At 38.7% G+C, this 20,548-nt stretch overlaps 1 protein-coding gene across 1 annotated transcript in view; it reads left to right on the top strand.

The window, feature by feature from the left end:
- Positions 1 to 20,548, top strand: part of LOC126175488 (ecto-NOX disulfide-thiol exchanger 2) — a 225,256-nt gene that overhangs the window by 89,420 nt on the left and 115,288 nt on the right. Inside the window, exon 7 of the mRNA XM_049922308.1 lies at positions 11,231 to 11,443. Coding sequence (XP_049778265.1) covers positions 11,231 to 11,443 — 213 coding nt within the window. The remainder of the gene's footprint in view (positions 1 to 11,230; positions 11,444 to 20,548) is intronic.

The raw sequence follows: 20,548 nt of genomic DNA, 5'->3' as shown, positions 1-20,548 counted from the left end.
TGAACTACCATTCCAGTTTAATAGGCTGCACTTTCCAATCAAATTATTCTACAGTTTTACAATTAACAAAGCAGAAGGACAAACTTTAAAACATTGCGGCATCAACCTCAAAGACTCCTGCTTCACTCATTGTCAGTTCACTCACTGTCAGTTAAACATTGGTGTCGAGTGGGATATCCAAAAGATTTGTACATATGTAACACATTTATAAACAAGTATTGTAAATAGTTAGAACATGTTTCTATTATTTTTTTTCTCTCTTATACTTTAACAAGTATTGCAAACAGGTAGCATATGTTTTCAGTAAAAAAATTTTACCACTTATACTTCAAAGTTTATCCTTTTATTCCAACTAGCATATGATCTCATATCAACTAGCTGAGTGAAGCTGGGTGCCCCAGCTAATATACAGTAAGTAGAAGTATGTAGAGGGAACCTTAAGAATAGAAGACCAAGAGAGAAGGTTGTTAAGGCAGAGGTTGCAGCCTTTTCCCGTGTACAACAAAGAAGCAATGATGGAAATAAATAAAGGGATTAAAATTCACAATGAAACAATATCAGTGATACGATTTACTGATGACATGGCCATCCTCAGTGAAAGGGTGGAAGAATTACAGGACCCATTAAATGGAACAATTGGCCTGATGAGCACAGTAAATGAAAGATGAAAGTAAGGGTTAGTAGTTATAAACTTAATGTAAAAATTGGAGACAATGTAGTAAATGAAGTGAAAGAATTCAGATACCTTGGAAGCAAAATAATGCATGATAGATGAAGCAAGGAGGATTTAAAAAGCAGACTAGCATAGTCAAAGAGGGCATTCTTTGCTAAAAGGAGGCAACAAGTACCAAACATAGGTCTAAATTTGATGAAGAAATTTCTGAGATAGTAGCATGATATTGTAAGTAAGTGAATCATAGGCTGTGAGAAAACCAGTAAAGAAAGGACTCTGAATGTTTGAGATGTGCTGTTACGGACGGATGCTGAAAATTAAATGGACTGATAAAAAACAGGTTATCTGCAGAATTAGGAAGGAAAGGAATATGTGAAAAACATTGATTAGAAGAAGAGAACTGGTGATAGGACATTCGCTAAGGCACCAGGAAATATTCTCCATGGAACCTGAGTGAACTTAATAGGCCAAAAAGTGAATGGGAAGACTCAGATTGGAATATATTCAACCAATAACTGAAGAGGTTGAATAAGATGAAGAGATTGGCACGAGACAGGAAGTTTTGGTGATGGACTGCTTCAAACCAGTTAGAAGGCTGTTAACAAGATTAACAAGAAAACCTGTGCCATGATTTTACAATAGGTTGGAGTCAATAAAAAGGGAATGGCCTGCTAATTTGTCCAGTATGTGGTATCACGTTGGTGCTTCGGTGGCCTGCTGATAAGAGGGGAGCAAGTCCTTTCTCATAATCTGTATAGAATCTCCATTGTAGCAAATGTGGTACATATATTGAGATGTGAATTGCATCAACTCCAGATGCATCTTCTGTGTTCGGCTATTTCTGTTCCACAAAAACTTATTTTTGCCATCTGTGCAATGATTAAAGAAAGAAAATGTTGCATTATGTTCATCTGTGAAACAATGAAGGAAAATCAAAGTTAGTGGTTCCCCCCCCCCCCCCCCCCCTTTTCTCTATGTCGTCCTCCATTTCATTGTCATTATGATTACTGCCACCTCCCCCCCCACCCCCACCCCCACCCCCCATGAACCATGAACCATGAACCATGAACCATGGACATTGCCGTTGGTGGGGAGGCTTGCGTGCCTCAACGGTACAGATAGCCATACCGTAGGTGCAACCACAATGGATAGGTATCTGTTGAGAGGCCAGACAAACGTGTGGCTCCTGAAGGAGGGGCAGCAGCCTTTTCAGTAGTTGCAGGGGAAACAGTCTGGATGATTGACTGATCTGGCCTTGTAACACTAACCAAAACTGCCTTGCCGTGCTGGTACTGCGAACGGCTGAAAGCAAGGGGAAACTACAGCCCTAATTTTTCCCGAGGGCATGCAGCTTTACTGTATGGTTAAATGATGATGGCATCCTCTTGGGTAAAATATTCCGGAGGTAAAATAGTCCCCCATTCGGATCTCCGGGCGGGGACTACTCAAGAGGACGTCGTTATCAGGAGAAAGAAAACTGGCGTTCTACGGATCGGAGTGTGGAATGTCAGATCCCTTAATCGGCCAGGTAGATTAGAAAATTTAAAAAGGGAAATGGATAGGTTAAAGTTTGATATAGTGGTAATTAGTGAAGTTCGGTGGCAGGAGGACCAAGACTTCTGGTCAGGTGAATACAGGGTTATAAATACATAATCAAATAGGGGTAGTGCAGGAGTAGGTTTAATAATGAATAGGAAAATAGGAATGCGGGTAAGATACTACAAACAGCATAGCGAACACATTATTGTGGCCAAGATAGATATAAAGCCTACACCTACCACAGTAGTACAAGTTTATAAGCCGACTAGCTCCGCAGATGAAGAAGAGATTGATGAAATGTATGGTGAGGTAAAATAAATAATTCAGACAGTGAAGGGAGACAAAAATTTAATAGTCATGGGTGACTGGAATTCAACAGTAGGAAAAGGGAGAGAAGGAAACATAGTAGGTGAATATGGATTGGGGCTAAGAAATGAAAGAGGAAGCCGTCGGGAAGAATTTTGCACAGAGCATAACTTAATCATCGCTAACACTTGGTTCAAGAATCATAAAAGAAGGTTGTATATGTGGAAGAAGCCTGGAGATACTGACAGGTTTCAGATAGATTATATAATGGTAAGACAGAGATTTAGGAACCAGGTTTTAAATTGTAAGGCATTTCCAGGGACCAATGTGGACTCTGACCACAATCTATTGGTTATGAACTGTAGATTAAAACTGAAGAAACTGCAAAAAGGTGGGAATTTAAGGAGATGGGACCTGGATAAACTGAAAGAACCAGAGGTTGTACAGAGTTTCAGGGAGAGCATAAGGGAACAATTGACAAGAATGGGGGAAAGAAATACAGTAGAAGAAGAATAGGTAGCTTTGAGGGACGAAGTAGTGAAGGCAGCAGAGGATCAAGTAGGTAAAAAGACGAGGGCTAATAGAAATCCTTGGGTAACAGAAGAGATACTGAATTTAATTGATGAAAGGAGAAAATACAAAAATGCAGTAAATGAAGCAGGCAGAAAGGAATACAAACGTCTCAAAAATGAGATCGACAGGAAGTGCAAAATGCCTAAGCAGGGATGGCTAGAGGACAAATGTAAGGATGTAGAGGCTTATCGCACTAGGGGTAAGATAGATACTGCCTACAGGAAAATTAGAGAGACCTTTGGAGAAAGGAGAACCACTTGCATGAATATCAAGAGATCAGATGGAAACCCAGTTCTAAGCAAAGAAGGGAAAGCAGAAAGGTGGAAGAAGTATATAGAGGGTCTATACAAGGGCGATGTTCTTGAGGACAATATTATGGAAATGGAAGAGGATGTAGATGAAGATGAAATGGGCGATTCTGTGTGAAGAGTTTGACTGGACACTGAAAGACCTAAGTCAAAACAAGGCCCCAGGAGTAGACAACATTCCACTGGAACTACTGATAGCCTTGAGAGAGCCAGCCCTGACAAAACTCTACAAGATGTATGAGACAGGTGAAATACCTATAGACTTCAAGAAGAATATAATAATTCCAATCCCAAAGAAAGCAGGTGTTGACAGATGTGAAAATTACCGAACTATCAGTTTAATAAGCCACGGCTGCAAAATACTAACACAAATTCTTTACAGGCGAATGGAAAAACTGGTAGAAGCCGACCTCGGGGAAGATCAGTTTGGATTCCGTAGAAATGTTGGAAAATGTGAGGCAATACTGACCCTACGACTTATCTTAGAAAATAGATGAAGGAAAGGCAAACCTACATTTCTAGCATTTGTAGACTTAAAGAAAGCTTTTGACAATGTTGACTGGAATACTCTCTTTCAAGTTCTGAAGGTGGCAGGGGTAAAATACAGGGAGTGAAAGACTCTTTACAATTTGTGCAGAAACCAGGTGGCAGTTATAAGAGTCGAGGGGCATGAAAGGGAAGCAGTGTTTGGGAAGGGAGTGAGACAGGGTTGTAGTCTATCCCCGAAGTTATTCAATCTGTATATAGAGCAAGCAGTAAAGGAAACAAAAGAAAAATTTGGAGTAGGAATTAAAATTCATGGAGAAGAAATAAAAACTTTGAGGTTCGCCGATGACATTGTAATTCTGTCAGACACAGCAAAGGACCTAGAAGAGCAGCAGAAGGGAATGGACAGTGTCTTGAAAGGAGGATATAAGATGAACATAAACAACAGCAAAACGAGGATAATGGAATGTAGTCGAATTATGTTGGGTGATACTGAGGGAATTATATTAGGAAATGAGACACTTAAAGTAGTAAAGGAGTTTTGCTATTTGGGGAGCAAAATAACTGATGATGGTTGAAGTAAAGAGGATATAAAATGTAGATTGGCAATGGCAAGAAAAACGTTTCTGAAGAAGAGAAATTTGTTAACATCGAGTATAGATTTGTCAGGAAGTCTTTTCTGAAAGTATTTGTATGGAGTGTAGCCATGTATGGAAGCGAAACGTGGATGATAAGTAGTTTACACAAAAAGAGAATGGAAGCTTTCAAAATGTGGTGCTACAGAAGGATCTGAGGATTAGATCGGTAGATCACATAACTAATGAGGAGGTATTGAACAGAATTGGGAGAAGAGAAATTTGTGGCACAACTTGAGTAGAAGAAGGGATCGGTTGGTATGACATATTCTGAGGCATCAAGGGATCACCAGTTTGGTATTGGAGTGCAGTGCGGAGGGTAAAAATTGTAGAGGGAGGCCAAGAGATGAATACACTTATCAGATTCAGAAGGATGTAGGTTGCAGTAGGTACTGGGAGATGAAGCAGCTTGCACAGGATAGAGTAGCATAGAGAACTGCATCAAACCAGTCTCTGGACTGAAGACCAGATCAACAACATATGATTACTGAATGACGACACAGATGGTTTGATCTGTTTCCAGAACTACTTATATGTTTCGATATCTCAGTCAATGAAATGTTACTTCTGTATTCAATGAATGCTTCTTCCACTGCTGTTCTTATGCTCATTTTGTCCTTATTCAGAAAGTGTTCATCAACAAAGCTCAGAAATATTTTAGGTTTACTGAGATACAGAAGGGACAGCACTTCCGGATGTGTTTTTAAGTATTAAATGAGTACCCTAACTCTTTGTATTTAAAGAAATTTCCAAACAGGTACCGTATTTACTTGAATCTAAACCACACTTTTTTCTCAGTTTTTTTAATCCAAAATACCACTTGCGGCTTAGAATCGAGTGCAAAGTAAGCGGAAGTTCTGAAAAATGTTGGTAGGTGCCGCCACAACTAACTTCTGCTGTCGAATATATGTAGCGCTACACAGGCATGCTTTGCAGGCACAAAGATAAATACTGGCGCCAAAACCTCTCCGTCAGTAAATAAATTAAAGGAAAAGGTAGAAGAATGGAGACATTATGCCATGTATTCTTTTATGTTTGCTGCTATCTCATTTAAATCCTGTTTGCCTAATAAACTATGAAACTAGAGTGAGACAACAGCAAACGCGGAAGAATATACATATCATGTCATGTTTGTATTCATACTGTTCTTATGCTGAATAGTGATACAGACAGAAATGAAGCAGGGCAACTGACTAGATTTTTAAATCAAAGATGACTCTAATTTGTGTGCAGAATGTAATGTACTAAAGAGGCATCTGCAAAGATTTTCAAACGGAGAAAAATTTTTGCTAAACTCTCGTTCAGAACATCCTCTATCATATGCAGTTTATTATTTGGCTCTTGTTGATCATTATCAAAGAAAGCAGCAGTGTAAGTAACAACAAATAGCAGTCTCTAGCTATTGTTTTGCTTATGAGACAATTCCTCTTTTTTTTTTTAAAAAAAATTGTAGGCTGCGGTAGTGCGCAAAAAAGCAAGCCATGCCGCGAGTGGCGACAGGTCATAAACACTCATCAGAATGCAACAAACAATGCATGACACATTAAAATAATGCAGTTTCAGCTTAGACTGACGTAAACACCTATAACAAAGAGAATGGCAAATATCAGATCAAAGCAAAATAAGCAATCGATTCAAACCAGACGAAACACGTGAAAAAGGAAGAGTACCCGTACAAATAAGGACGGAGCGCCTGATACATAGCAATGGCTACTTGGTAAAGCTTAACTGTTAAGCTTTTGTTCGATTTGGAGGTGCGGTCTAAAACTTTTCTCTCCCCTTGAATTTTGAGTCGAATTTCAGGTGCGGCTTAGATTCGGGAAAATTTTTTTCCCTTGATTTCGAGTCTCATTTTTCAGGTGCGGCTTAGATTTGAGTGCGGCTTAGATTAGAGTAAATACGGTAAACATCCTTAGCTGCTGTGTCTCTAGGTGTCTCCTCAAGATCTTTTTACAATTTGACTTTACTTTACTTGACAAACAGTTATTATACAAAAATAGTAAATGTGATATCAAAGGAAACATGTTCTGAAAATCATGTTGCTCAGCCTGCCGTCTTCCTGTGTGCTGTCGCCTCACGATTGAGGTAGCACGATCACACAATAGTGAGAAGAAGAGTGCCTTAAAATGATGAACAGTATGATGTGGCTGATTCAGTCAACTACTGAACTGCTGTGGCCATTGAGATGAAATATCCATATTGATGAATCGTTTGATGTATTGCTTCCTGATCTGACAAGAGGACCTCCAAACATGTGTTGTGATTGTCTGTACAGATTTCAGTATGTCACATTAAGCTAATTGTGTTTTATATTCAGACAAGAGTGCAGAAGTTAGTTTACCTGTAGATCTGCCCTTTATTTTACCAAATCTTATGAAAGTTGAAAGGTGCTGTGAAATGTCTGATTTGCCTCAAATTATTAATGAGGAGTTTCAAATGTGTTATCGGGGTTGTTCGCCCTTTCAGTTCCTTCTGATAGGTTACTTCAGCCTGGATTTTCCATTGTTTGTAAAAAATCAGAAACATTAAGGGTTAAGAGCAAACTTAATACAAACAAGTAAACAGTACACTGAAGTGCATACGATATCTTTGTCCTCATTACAGTTGGGTTCCTCTCATCCTGGGGTCTGAGTGTCTTTCCGTTCCTTTTTAATCCTCCCCCAACCTATCCCTCTCTTCTCCCTGAGAAAGGAACTGATAGTTGCTGGACTTGATGGCCGAGCAGTTCTAGGTGCTTCATTGTGGAACCATGCGATTACTGCGGTCGCAGGTTCAAATCCTGCTTCGGGCTTGGATGTGTGTGATGTCCTTAGGTTAGTTAGGTTTAAGTAGTTCTGAGTTTTGATGACCTCAGATGTTAAGTCTCATAGTGCTCAGAGCCTTTTGAACTAATAGTTCCTAAAGGTAGGAAGTTGTCACTTTTATGGATGCTGTCATCAGTACTACACATCCCCCTTCTGAAGGTAAGAACTAGCCAGCAGCTCTGCCTCATAACGTAATAGTTTTCTCAATTTAATTTTCCATTGACACATTTAATTTAATTCGTAGGATATTATAGCCACATATCATCAAACAGAAAACAATATTCTCTAAATATCTTACTTGTACACTGAAGATGTGCAGAGTCAGATTTTTTGTGACATGTATTTGATATTATTATTATTATTATTATTATTATTATTAGTTGTAGTAGTAGTAGTAGTAGTAGTAGTAGTAGTAGTAGTAGTAGTAGTGTATACATCACTCCTAGTAAGAAATTCATCAGTGGAATAGGAGAAGATGACCACCAATTAAATCATTGATTAACTTCTCATGACTGTGAACCTCAACCATGAGAAGTTAATAAGTTGTTTGCCTGGCCAGGCATATGAGGTTTATAAAATTTCTGAAGAAAACAGAGTGTATAACCACTTAATAATGGCCTTAAGACCACTATTATCATTGTGTGATATGAATGTTAGAGTTGAGGAATCTTCTTAATCACTCTTAGTATAGGTGCAGTATGTGTTACCTCTCACTTAACACTACAAGATGTGGTTATACAGTTGCCATTCCTATGTAGGTGTTACCTGATGGTATTTTCCCCTAATGTTGAGAAATCTTAAAACACTACCTGACAGCATAATGTCCTTTGACAATTCATCAAATGGGACTTCTGTGAAAAATATTCAGGTTTTTGTACAAATTTTCTGCTCCCAGTGAGTATCTTTTCTGGCCTTCTGATTACAGTTTGCCAGTTACGGTTGATGATTTGGGGGTAGAAGAAGTGGGCAGAGAGTATTAGTTTCAAATAGTATTGTTTACATATTTGTGTTTGTTGACTTTAAATTGCTAATCATGTTTTAAGCCTATCAGAATATATATCTTCGACACAGTTCTCAGTTTTTACAAGTGAAGTTTCCAGATATTTTTTTCAAACAAAAAATTCACATGTCACACTAAAGGGACCTGAAAATGAACAGTTCTCTAGTGATCTAGCACCCAAAAATGCTTGGAAGTAGAAAGGATGTGCTTTTCCTTTCCTGTGAGGAGTTCCTGCGATCCCAGCTTCTATGTTTCATAAGTATCTTCATTCCCTAGAACGTGATATCCTGTGTAACAAGGAGAAATTAGATTAAATACAAGAGCGTAGAACAGACCCCATTTTATCAATTCTTGTGAGCCCCTGCCTTTCAATCTACAGTAACTTCTTCATGTTAGTAATGCATTTAAAGGCCTGGTTTGTTCCCCAGTCCTTGCCTTTGCCCAATATATAGGTACACTGGAATGACTTCTGATCCATCTGTGGATTGTAAAATCAATTAGGAACCTGTAAAATTTTAACTTTGTGACCTAGATCTGAACAAAAATAGCATTGTTGCTCAGGGCTGAAGCTGGAGCAGGTTGCCACCCCGCCTGCTGAAGAAGCCCTGCTTGCTTCTGGATTTGAAGTAGCACAGGAATACTTGTACCTCAGACTAGTATATTTCATTCATAAGGTCAATATTTTATTGAGGGCCCATCATCCTACATTCATATGAAGGCTTAAACTAAGGGATTCCCATTGAATACTAATCTGCTTACCCTGACTGATTGTATCTTCCGAATACAATTCCCTAACTCAATCTGTCTGTGATGTTAAAACCCCAAAGGCGCTGGAGCAGATGAAATTTGATAGGAATCAGTGTTTTATCATCTGCTCTTATCCTTGAAGTTCACTTCTGCCTGCTGGAAATGTGGCCAACATGATATATTAGAATGTGCAGGATTTAATCATTCTCTTGCAGAGAAGTCATGGAAATGACATATTTGTGATGGGTTCCATCACATATGCAACATTGTGGTAAAGAGTGAGCTAATAGAAAGCTTAAGGAGGAACGAAAGGGTGACTGACGAAAAAACTTGAAAAAAAAAATTTTTTTTGTTTACTGATCTTATCCATTGAAGAATATTCCCCAAAATATTATGTACAAACTCCAGAATGTAACAATTCTGTGAGCATTTGAAGCCGAGCATGTACTCTGCCTCTGTGTTAGGGAACTGGTTCCGCACTCATGCTCCCTTCATTGTGTCCATGAGATGTTCAGAGTTTTGAATAAACCTTATTTGCTGGAGCATTGTCTGGGCAGTTTTACTCAAAATGTGAATGAAATTTTCAGTAGTCTCATTTCGAGATATGCTTCAAAAATAACATCCAGCTGAAGTGAAATTGTCAACATTGCTTCAAATTTGTGTGTATGTCTATTTAATGTAGGCCATACTGCATTAATGCACAAGGTAAATGCCCTCCAAATCAATATTGGTGATGAAATGTACCAATTCTGTGAAGATAGAGAACCAGCGATGATGCGCTCAGTGACGAAGAGGACTTTGAGGATGAAAATGAGGCCTTCTCAGGTCAAAGTAGGAGAAAGCAGCCATCCAGTAGTCAGGATGATAGGTATTATGGACCAGGCATCGATGATATCCCTAAAGGTTAAAGCTTTGTCCCTTTTTTAAAAAAATATGGCATATACTTATCAAACTTCAAACATATTTTTCTCAAAACCATGTTTTTTGGCATGGTCGTCATCGCTTGTGCTATGATTTTCATCAAGTTTTAATGACTTTTGGCCTCCCTTGAAGCAAATTGAATTCTCTTGAGTTCATTGTAGCTGATTTTTTTTATATTGATATTTAGTATTTTTTTAGCCAAAAAGATGATCAAAAAATGGCAATTTTTTCAAACTTCTATAATTTCGGCAAATTTTTTTTGCAAATCCCTACAATGAACTAAAATTACATCTGTAAGGATCAGAGTGATGTGTTAATTTTGTGTTTCAGATAACCACAACCAGAGTTACAGCATGACCATTGATCTACCTTCTTTCAGAGCTGTGTCAGGAAAATCCCAATTACACAGTGAAGATATTAATATTTTTCAGTTAAAAATACCCATAAAAGCTTCCTTGTATGCTTTATTCAGTGTAGTAAACCCCATTTGTCTACTACGTTCCAGTACGGAGAAAAAAATTTTGAATTTGAGCAATATTTTCATCCATGACCCTGTCATTCCCCCTGAAGGTGCCTGTGGGAAACCAACTTCACCCCCGGCCGCGGTGGACGTGCGGTTCTAGGTGCTGCAGTCCGGAACTGCCGGACTGCTATGGTCTCAGGTTCGAATCCTGCCTCGGGCATGGATGTGTGTGATTTCCTTAGGTTAGTTAGGTTTAAGTAGTTCTAAGTTCTAGGGGACTGATGACCTAAGATGTTAAGTCCCATAGTGCTCAGAGCTATTTGAACCAACTTCACCAGAATACAAATTCCCCTTCTTAATTTCTACACTATTGTGAAGAAGTGAAAGGATGAATGGCGTGAAGTGGTAAATAACAAGTTGAAGTTTTTTTGTATGTCCTGGTCTCCCATGGTGAACCTCCTTCAGCCACTTCAATAATAATAATAATAATAATAATAATAATAACAATAATAATAATCCTACATACGACATCTGTAAGTGAGGCATTGACAGTTAACTCCAGTGCCCACCCATTGGTGGAGGGGAGTGTGGCTGGCTTCTCCATAAATATTTAGGGAAAGCAGAACCTAGCATGTTTTGAATGACTGGCTGATCCAAACACATTTGTCTCATGTTATACTTTAAGTGAGTTAATTTGTGTCATTTTAGTACATGATTTATATTTGTGATTCAGTTGTTTAATCTGTACGGACAGTGCAAGAATGATTTGTTTCAGCGGATGACTCATTCACAAAAGCTGTGCAAGTGGTGATTACATGGCTGGAACGTGGGGACTGCAACAAACGAAACGCAAATACTTTCTACACTATGATTCAGTCAACAAACTCACATGTTCGGCGCCTGCTAAGTGAAAAAGCACAGTATGATGAAGAACTTCAGAGAGCTAAGGAGTTGATGAAAGGACGAATGCAGGGCATTCTCATTCAATGTAAGTAATACAGTTTTACATTATTTTTCTTTATTTAAATGTGAAGAACCTTGTCAGCAACAGGCTGAGGTACAGCTAAGGAAAGTTGTGAACTGTGTATCTCCTAAGGCTCACTACAAGGCTAAAAGTTGGTGTGCGTGCGTGCGTGCGTGCATGCATGCAAGCGCGCTCGAGCGAGCGAGTGAGTGCTTGGCAGCAGATGTGTGCATGCATATATGTACTTAAATACACACACACACACTATAGTTTTTAATTGATATCTAGCCATAATATGGCCCTTGTGCTACTATAATTCATTGGCTCTGCCATAGTGGATGATCGTGAAGTTAAGCCCCATCAAGTTCTGTTTCATTAAATATATGCAAATTTTAAATCTGTTCCTCAGCAGTGACTTCATCTGGATTACTGTCTGCAGTATGCTTACTTCCTGCAGTAACACCCAATGAACAGCTGTCATTGTTCGTTGGTGTTATTACCAAAAGTTTGTGAGAGCCATCTTTCTTTAAAGACAGTCCATATTGTATGCAGTATATCTTCTGTATTCTATGTGTATAGCTACTCTGCAACATTAAAAATATACATATTTCAATATTTATGTTATGGTTAGCATTATACTAAAGATATCCAAGGATTAAATTTAGTTGGTATTACACCCTGTTGCCTGGGTAGAAGTGTATTAATTGATTAACTTTTTCTAAGAAGGTTGTATGTACTGTAAATAAAAGCAAATAGAACTGTTCACTACCAAAGCAACCCTCATATTTCCTTACCGTTGATTTCTAACATTTTTTTTTTTTTTTTTTTTTAAAAAACAGAACCAGCCATTTACATTTGTAGTTACAGATTGACCACAGCAACCACATCTTACCTTCATTATTTTATTTGTACAAGAAATGGCCAAAATCTGTAAATTAAATGTTTCTCAGTGAAGTTATAAATGAAATCTTGTTGCGCTATAGACAACACACACATTTTTTTTATGTATTTAAGATTTTGTTAGGTGAACATTTATGATATTTGACCTAATATTTTGAAAAGGCTTCAGAGTTTATTCTCCAGCTATGCATATTTCTTAAAATAAATAAGGGAAATGAAAACCTAAGAGATGTTTGCATTTACATTTCTGTTAACCTCTTGAGCATTATCACACTTCTGTATGTTTCAGTTAAAGTTCATATATTCCCTGTCATTTTTTGCTCAGATAATTTTACAGTAAACAAATAAAAACTTCGGTCACAGAGAAAATGGGATAATGTTATTCTTGCTGTGGGTTAAAACACAACGTTCTTATTAAGTGTATCCTTGACTTGTTTTCCATATAGCCTCCTCTTTGTTTAAAGCTGTAATACAGCTCCTCTGTACTATAGTGACATTAAAAGTAGTTCTAATGATTTAGCAGAATTGAGTGTTATGTTATTGGATTTCAATCCATATAAAATACGTTGTAGTATATACAGAAATGTCATAAAGCTTACAAATCTTGAAACTTTTTAATTGTCAGTGAAATTTGGTAACCATGGCATTAATCAAGTTATTTTCATGCATATCCAGAATGATAGGCAGAAACAACAAATAAGTAAATGCAATATCATTTCAACTTTGTGCTTTCATACTATAACATAAATATTGAAATGTGCTGCTGTTATTTGGAATGTGTGTTGCACATAGTCGAACAACGTGAGTTTACTCCTGAAGTGAAGTCCTGTCAGTCAGTTGGAGCACTTGTGTCCAGGTGAGACTCTGTATATTTTGCTCAGAAGTTGACCTATAACAGTGACGACAGTCAGCTGAGAACACACAGAAAGCCCATTAATGGGCAGGTGAGGTGGAGCATGCAGACCAGGATGCTATCTATACCTGTCATACAGTTTCAAGTCATCAGATAGGTTTGGTAAGCAGAACATAAACATTTTACTACAATGATACTTGCATTTTATTTTTATATAATGTTTACTTTATTTCATTGCTGTAAATAACGAAAGTTCTAAAACTGTAATTCTGTGGAAAGAAAAAGATGCTGGTAATGCTATATGTGATCACCAGAAGTTATAACTGAGGCAACAATCTGTTTAGAGACTAGGATACAGGTACAAATTGTACCTTTCAAATCTTATTGCCACATTTCTGATAACATTTTAGGTACTAATTATTATATTTATTACCTTTATAGCATATTTATAAGAAAGTGGTGTGCATATTATTTTCAATCCTTACACATGATAAGAATGTAGATACAATTATATAAATATCTGATAAGTTTTGTGGCATAGAAAATTAAGTAGTACTATTCCCTCAACTTCTGTTTCCATGGTGGGGTAAGTATGAAGCAACACAGTCTTTATATGGGAAACAAATATTTGATCTCTTAGAACATCTTATCTCGCGATGCTGTTTGTTTCATTTTATTCACAATTAGTTATTTGTAATATGTTTTCTTCTAACACAGAAAATAAGTGTGTGATTCCAACTTGAAGCAAGCAGTTTGTCATGAGCCTTGTTTCCCAAGACAGTTACATTTGAGTCATCAGATGCATTTAGGCATATCCGTAATTGTTTTGCTAATAACTGTGTTTGGTAGTAAATTGCATGGGTCAGTACAAAAGTTTTGTGATATGCAGAAGCTAAAGGAAATAAAACAATATTAATGAGTGTATTTTCTCAAAATACTTTTTATGGAACATTTTTCCACTCATTTCTTCAAAACTTTGTAAGTTCACTTCAATACACAGTAACAATGTCTTCACAGCTGGTGAATCTTCTATGCATGTGATTTTTCATTGCAGACAATATGACAGCCTGACAAAAAAAGTGACACACTCAGATGATATGGTTGGATGACAATGTAACGTTGAATAGGTACGCATTACCAATGGATATGTAAATGATTAGAGTTGCAATTCTGGGTACCAGGCCTGGTAGGGTATGTAGGGGGTACTAACAGCGTCTGTTATTGGGTGATAATTGTAAAGATCTTGGAAATGCCACATAATCATGAGAGACAGCATTATCAACATCTGACAGAGTTTGAAAGAGGCCACATTGTGGGTATCCATTTGGCCAGCTGATCGAATCGTGTCATATTATTTTATGCGGCTTTTGGATGTAACTGTGGCCCAATGTTGGACTGCTTAGGAATTTGAGGAGTGGCATACTTGTCATCAGGGTCCCAGTGGCTCAGAAAGCTTGCACATTTCTTTAACTTTCGTTTATGTTTTCTGCTGCTGCTGCTTGGTGAGTAGATTTTCTACCTATACAATTACATTAGATTTTCAAAAAATTTTTTCATTGTCGTTTCATGTGCCAAGCACATCATAACCCCTTCACTTCTGCACCTGCCACCTCTTCCTTTGAGTGCTTCACTTTTTCTTGCCACGCAGTGTACATAGAACCAAACCAGGACATCTGACTTCTATGACCTGCAATGGATAAACAGTGCAAAGATTCAGTGTAATAATGCAGTATGAGTTTTGTCCTTGCTTGCTATTCTAGAAGAGTCTTGAAATGTTTGGTAGTTAAGCTGTTGTGAACAACAGATCAGCAAGAATCCTTTGTTTCTCCAGAGATACAGTTGCAGCCTGACCAAATTTTGGGAAGATCGTTACAACTATTTCTCTTTAAACATTTTTAGACCACTTTACTTTCAGTGCTAGATTATGGATGTATGTCAAGAATAAGATGCTTAATTTCTGGATCAAATTGGCAAATTCAACTTTTGTCACCAGTAACAATGCCAGACAAATGACCACAATTCCTTCATGGAATCTGCCCAACATTTCTTCCTATAATTCTAGTGGATAATCTTTTGTTCTTTGTCACAATGTGAAGCACTCATTGGAATTAAATTTTATTGGCTATAGGATGTGAGTTTTTGAACACTGACAGTGAAACATTCTGTAGTCTAACTTCATTGTCATCAGATAAGTCTGTTCTTTTCTTGAGGTTTTTTCTGCCATGCATTTCACTGTAGTCATTGGATGGCCACTCCTCTCCTCATATTCCAATCAAGTTCTGCTTCTTTGAATTCCAAAAACCTCCTAAGGACTGTCACATTTAAAGGAGAACTTTCCCAAAAGCCCATTATTAATGCATAAGGGTTTGAGACCTGCATAGTTTGTTAACTTCATCATCATCATCATCATCATCACCACCACCACCACCACCACCACCACCACCACCACCACCACATGAGGTTTCTCACTTACAATCTTTATGCTATAGTAACACGATGGTGCATGCCCAGGAACAATTGTGAGCTTTCCGGCGACAATAATAACCTGAGTGCACTGAAACTTAGGTTCCTGGTGAAAGATGCCATAGCTGGCATTATTTGTGAGATGTGAAGTAACTGAATGAGACAAAATGTGGCCAAAAGTTTTGTAATGACCCTCATGTCATATGTTCCTCCTCTAGACTTGAACACATTCACTATTTACTACCTCATTTTCCATCTGTTTGTATAGGCCAATGGGCAATTCAAAGCAGAATGCAAATGATATAGTGAATGAAGAGATGACCACAAATGAGAAGTTGGACATTTTAGCTCAGCTTTCAAACACACACACACACACACACACACACACACACACACACACACACACACACACACATATATGCTAATAATAGAAGGAAACATTCCACGTAGGAAAAATATACCTAAAAACAAAGATGATGTGACTTACCAAATGAAAGTGCTGGGAGGTCGACAGACACACAAACGAACACAAACATACACACAAAATTCAAGCTTTCGCAACAAACTGTTGCCTCATCAGGAAAGAGGGAAGGAGAGGGAAAGACGAAAGGATGTCGGTTTTAAGGGAGAGGGTAAGGAGTCATTCCAGTCCTGGGAGCGGAAAGACGTACCTTAGGGGGAAAAAGGGACGGGTATACACTCGCGCGCACACACACACATATCCATCCACACATGTACAGTCACAAGCAGACATATTTAAAGACCAAATGTTTAAATATGTCTGCTTGTGTCCGTACGTGTGTGTGTGTGTGTGTGTGTGTGTGTGTGTGTGTGTGTGTGTGTGTGTGTGTGCGCGTGCGCGCACGAGTGTATACCCATCCCTTTTTCCCCCTAAGGTAAGTCTTTCCGCTCCCGGGACTGGAATGACTCCTTACCCTCTCCCTTAAAACCGACATCCTTTCGTCTTTCCCTCTCCTTCCCTCTTTCCTGATGAGGCAACAGTTTGTTGCGAAAGCTTGAATTTTGTGTGTATGTTTGTGTTCGTTTGTGTGTCTGTCGACCTCCCAGCACTTTCATTTGGTAAGTCACATCATCTTTGTTTTTTTGTATATATATATATATATATATATATATATATATATATATATATTCCCACAGGACTGGAGTAGGTGGTGGTGGGAGGGTGCATGGGACAGGTTTTACACCGGGGGCGGTTACAAGGGTAGGAGCCAGAGGGTAGGGAAGGTGGCCTGGGGATTTCATAGGGATGAATTAAGAGGTTACGAAGGTTAGGTGGACGGCGGAGAGACACTCTTGGTGGAGTGGGGAGGATATATATATATATATATATATATATATATATATATATATGGGAAAAATATATCTAAAAAGAAAGATGATGAGACTTACCAAACAAAAGCGCTGGCAGGACGATAGACACACAAACACACACACAAAAATTCAAGCTTTTGCATCCAACGGTTGCCTCATCAGGAAAGAGGGAAGGACAGGGAAAGACGAAAGGATTTGGGTTTTAAGGGAGAGGGTAAGGAGTCATTCCAATCCCGGGAGTGGAAAGACTTACCTTAGGGGGAAAAAAGGACAGGTATACACTCTCGCTCGCGCGCGCGCAGCGCGCGCGCGCGCGCGCGCGCGCACACACACATCCATCCGCATATACACAGACACAAGCAGACATTTCTGCTTGTGTCTGTGTATATGCGGATGGATATGTGTGTGTGTGTGTGCGAGTGACTTAAATTGGAACAGTTTTCTTCACACAAATGCTCACACGAATCTCTCAGTTGAATAAGTATAAAGAAGTCAGACTTCGAAAAAACAAGTGAGGCATTGTTCATTTGGTTTACCCAACAGACACAGAAGGGTGCTCCGATTTCTGGCCCAATCTTGCAAGAAAAAGCTTTGTTTTTCAGAAACAAGCTGCAGGAAGGAGATTACAATTTTGCCACTAGTGTGAGCTGGCTTGACAAGTGGAAGAAGAGGTGTGGAGTGCGTTAACTAGACGTATGTGGAGAAAAACTCTCTGATGACGCTCAGGCCATTTCAAAATTTATCGTCGAGTTTAAAAAAATCGTAGCTGACGAAAATTTGTCTAATGTCAGGGTGTATACGACCCGGGACAACCGGGAATTCCGGGAAAAACCCGGGAATTTTTTCATCCGGGAGAAAACCGGGAAAAACCCGGGAATTTTTCGGAATTCCGGGAATTTTTCATTGTTTTAGCTTTCAGTTACATTTTTGTAGTTTTGACTGCAGAACTGATTCTCTAGCAAAGAATGTTATTGTATCCTGCTACTGGAGAATGATACTGCAGCAATAAAATATAAACGAGAGGGAAAAAAATAACTGTAGTGGCAAAGGAAATGTGCATTTTACGACAACAAAACACCGTGCACGCACAAGCGTCTACAGATAGCAAAAATATGTTAAAGGCCGTAGGGCGCAGACTGTAATTCTTCGTTACAATAAACTGCTTGCTGTGAGCATGACGTCACAACTGTTCACATTAGGTTCGTTTGACCAGTTGCCAGCGGTCTGTTGCGCATGCGCATTTGACTCGCGTATAAGCAGTACCTTCTCTCGCTTCCCGCTTCTTGAAGTTTGGATGTTAGCTGCATCGGTAGTAGCAGCAAGCAGCCAGATGCAAACGAGAAAAATTTTTCTCGCGCGCCCTAGCTGCCAGATTCGCGCTTGCACAGAGTTGTCTGAGTTGTAGTGGGGAGGGGGTTAGTCTCCACGTGACCCATGTTTACGTTAAGTGATTCCGCTGCTTCTCTTCGTGTACAGCTCCCACGTCAAATGAAAACATAACGGATTTCTGTGGCCGGGAGCTATCAAGTGAATTAAAATGCATTCACATAATTACAGAGGGCAAAAATATATTTTTAATTTCAGTTTCTGATTTTATTTTCTTTCCAAGTTAGTAGCAGTCAAGCATTAATCGCCTTGCAGAAGAATGAAGTTATTTTTGCAAGTTTGCTAAAGAAATTCCGCTGAGGCAATCATTTTATTTGAAACGAAGTGTTTCATTTAACAATTTTGGGTACTTCCAACTGTTCGGTGAATTTCAAGTGCACGTTATCATCTTCTGCCATGTATGGCATTATGCCATAATAAAGAACCAAACATGAGATCGTAGAGTACTGGTACTCCAAGAAAATTTACATCCCAAAAACCACACTGAAAAGCTTAATATCAGATGGGACCTACTTCATTGTGAATCTGGAAAAAACCAATGTGCACTTCAAGCCGAGTTATGCATTTTAGTATGATTCACGAAATTTTGATGCCTTTTGGAGTATCCTCTGATGCCCTGTTTCTTTTATGGTGTAGTGTAAGCTCTCTTAGTGCTTTATACACACGAACATGCGGGCTTCCTACACCACTGCAGTTGCACACGCACAATAATTCGTTTTTGGCGCTCTCTGGCAACTGGTAAATCGAACCTATAACTAACAGTATTGCGAACGGTGGTTAGAGAAGCGTTACTTTCAAAATAAATTTCTTTTTACGCAAGATGAATTATGTTACGTGTGTGAAAGTGGGATGGATATCTAAATCACAGAGCGTTCGAAACTGAACAGTTTGAGGACCAGCCACTTCAAGAATTTCGAGCCGAGGCATTTATGTCACAATTTTAAATTTACTGGCACATTTTTGTGATGTATCTTAAAGTATATCACACCAAAAAAAGACCAATATTACACGTGAAAGCTTAGCTTTTCTTGTAGATATACGGTACTGTGTACATTAATGTAAACCGTTAACTTTTCCTCTTGTGTGTTCGCGCTATGTAACCAGTAATCTTGCTAGTGGCTGACTATAACACGTGCCCTATGCTCTGAATAGCTGCTGTCATCGGCTGGCGAGATCTCGTGGCTTGAGATATGACTCGCTTACAAAAGGACATCACAACCTCGGTTGCAACGCTCCGGAAACTAACAAGGTGTGTTTGGTGCAATTCGAATTTATACTTTCGTAATACGAAAATATGCAGCGTATATGTTGCTGCAAATCAAAGGTCTTTCCGAAACTTCTCTGCTCCGGCTTTTCTTTTTTTTCCGGGAAGTTCTACGGGATTATATAAAACGTTAACCATTCAAAGGATTAATAAGTTTTACAGTTCCGAGGGAACTTTTTCTGTGCTAAGTGACAGTAGGTCGCCCGGGAAAAAGCATATTTTTTAAACGAGTTATCCGGGAGAAATCCGGGAATAATCCGGGAATTTTTTTTCCTTGTCCCTGTATACACCCTGAATGTACAAATATATAACTGTGAGGAAACTGGGCTAAATTTTAAAAATATTACCAGCGAGAACACTTGCTTCTTGTGAAGAAAAAAGTGCTCCTGGGCACAAAAAAAGCAAAGAGCGGCTCACAGTTACGGCGGCTTCAAATGCAACTGGAAACCGCAAACTAAAACTAGTTGTGATTGGGAAGTCTGCCAAGCCGAGAGCGTTCAAGAATGTATCCATCTCAACTCTTCCAGTTATCTATACACATCAGAATAATGCCTGGATGAATCAGGAAATCTTCAAGAACTGGTTTTTTAACTCATTTGTACCTGACTGCAAGAATTTTTTAAAAGAAAGGGGACTGCCATGCAAAGCAATTTTGCTCATGGATAATGCGTCCTCACATCAAAGTGCAGGAGAACTGCAGTGCGGCGGTATCCGCGCCTTGTTTTTCCCACCAAACATTACCTGACCCATTCAGCCCATGGATCAGGGCATTCTGGAATGAAAAAAAAAAAAAAAAAAAAAAAAAAAACTTGGCGGCAATTGCTAAAGTCAATCCTGCATTCCAAAGACAACGAAAGCATTGTAGGAGCTTTGAAGAAAGTGACTTTGAAGGACGTCATGTACTGGATTAGCGTATCTTGGAGCAAAATAA

The sequence above is a fragment of the Schistocerca cancellata genome, chromosome 3 (genome assembly GCF_023864275.1).
Source record: "Schistocerca cancellata isolate TAMUIC-IGC-003103 chromosome 3, iqSchCanc2.1, whole genome shotgun sequence".
Taxonomy (NCBI): domain Eukaryota; kingdom Metazoa; phylum Arthropoda; class Insecta; order Orthoptera; family Acrididae; genus Schistocerca; species Schistocerca cancellata.
The sequence above is the reverse complement of the archived record's forward strand: the minus strand, read 5'-3'. Positions and strand labels throughout refer to the sequence as shown.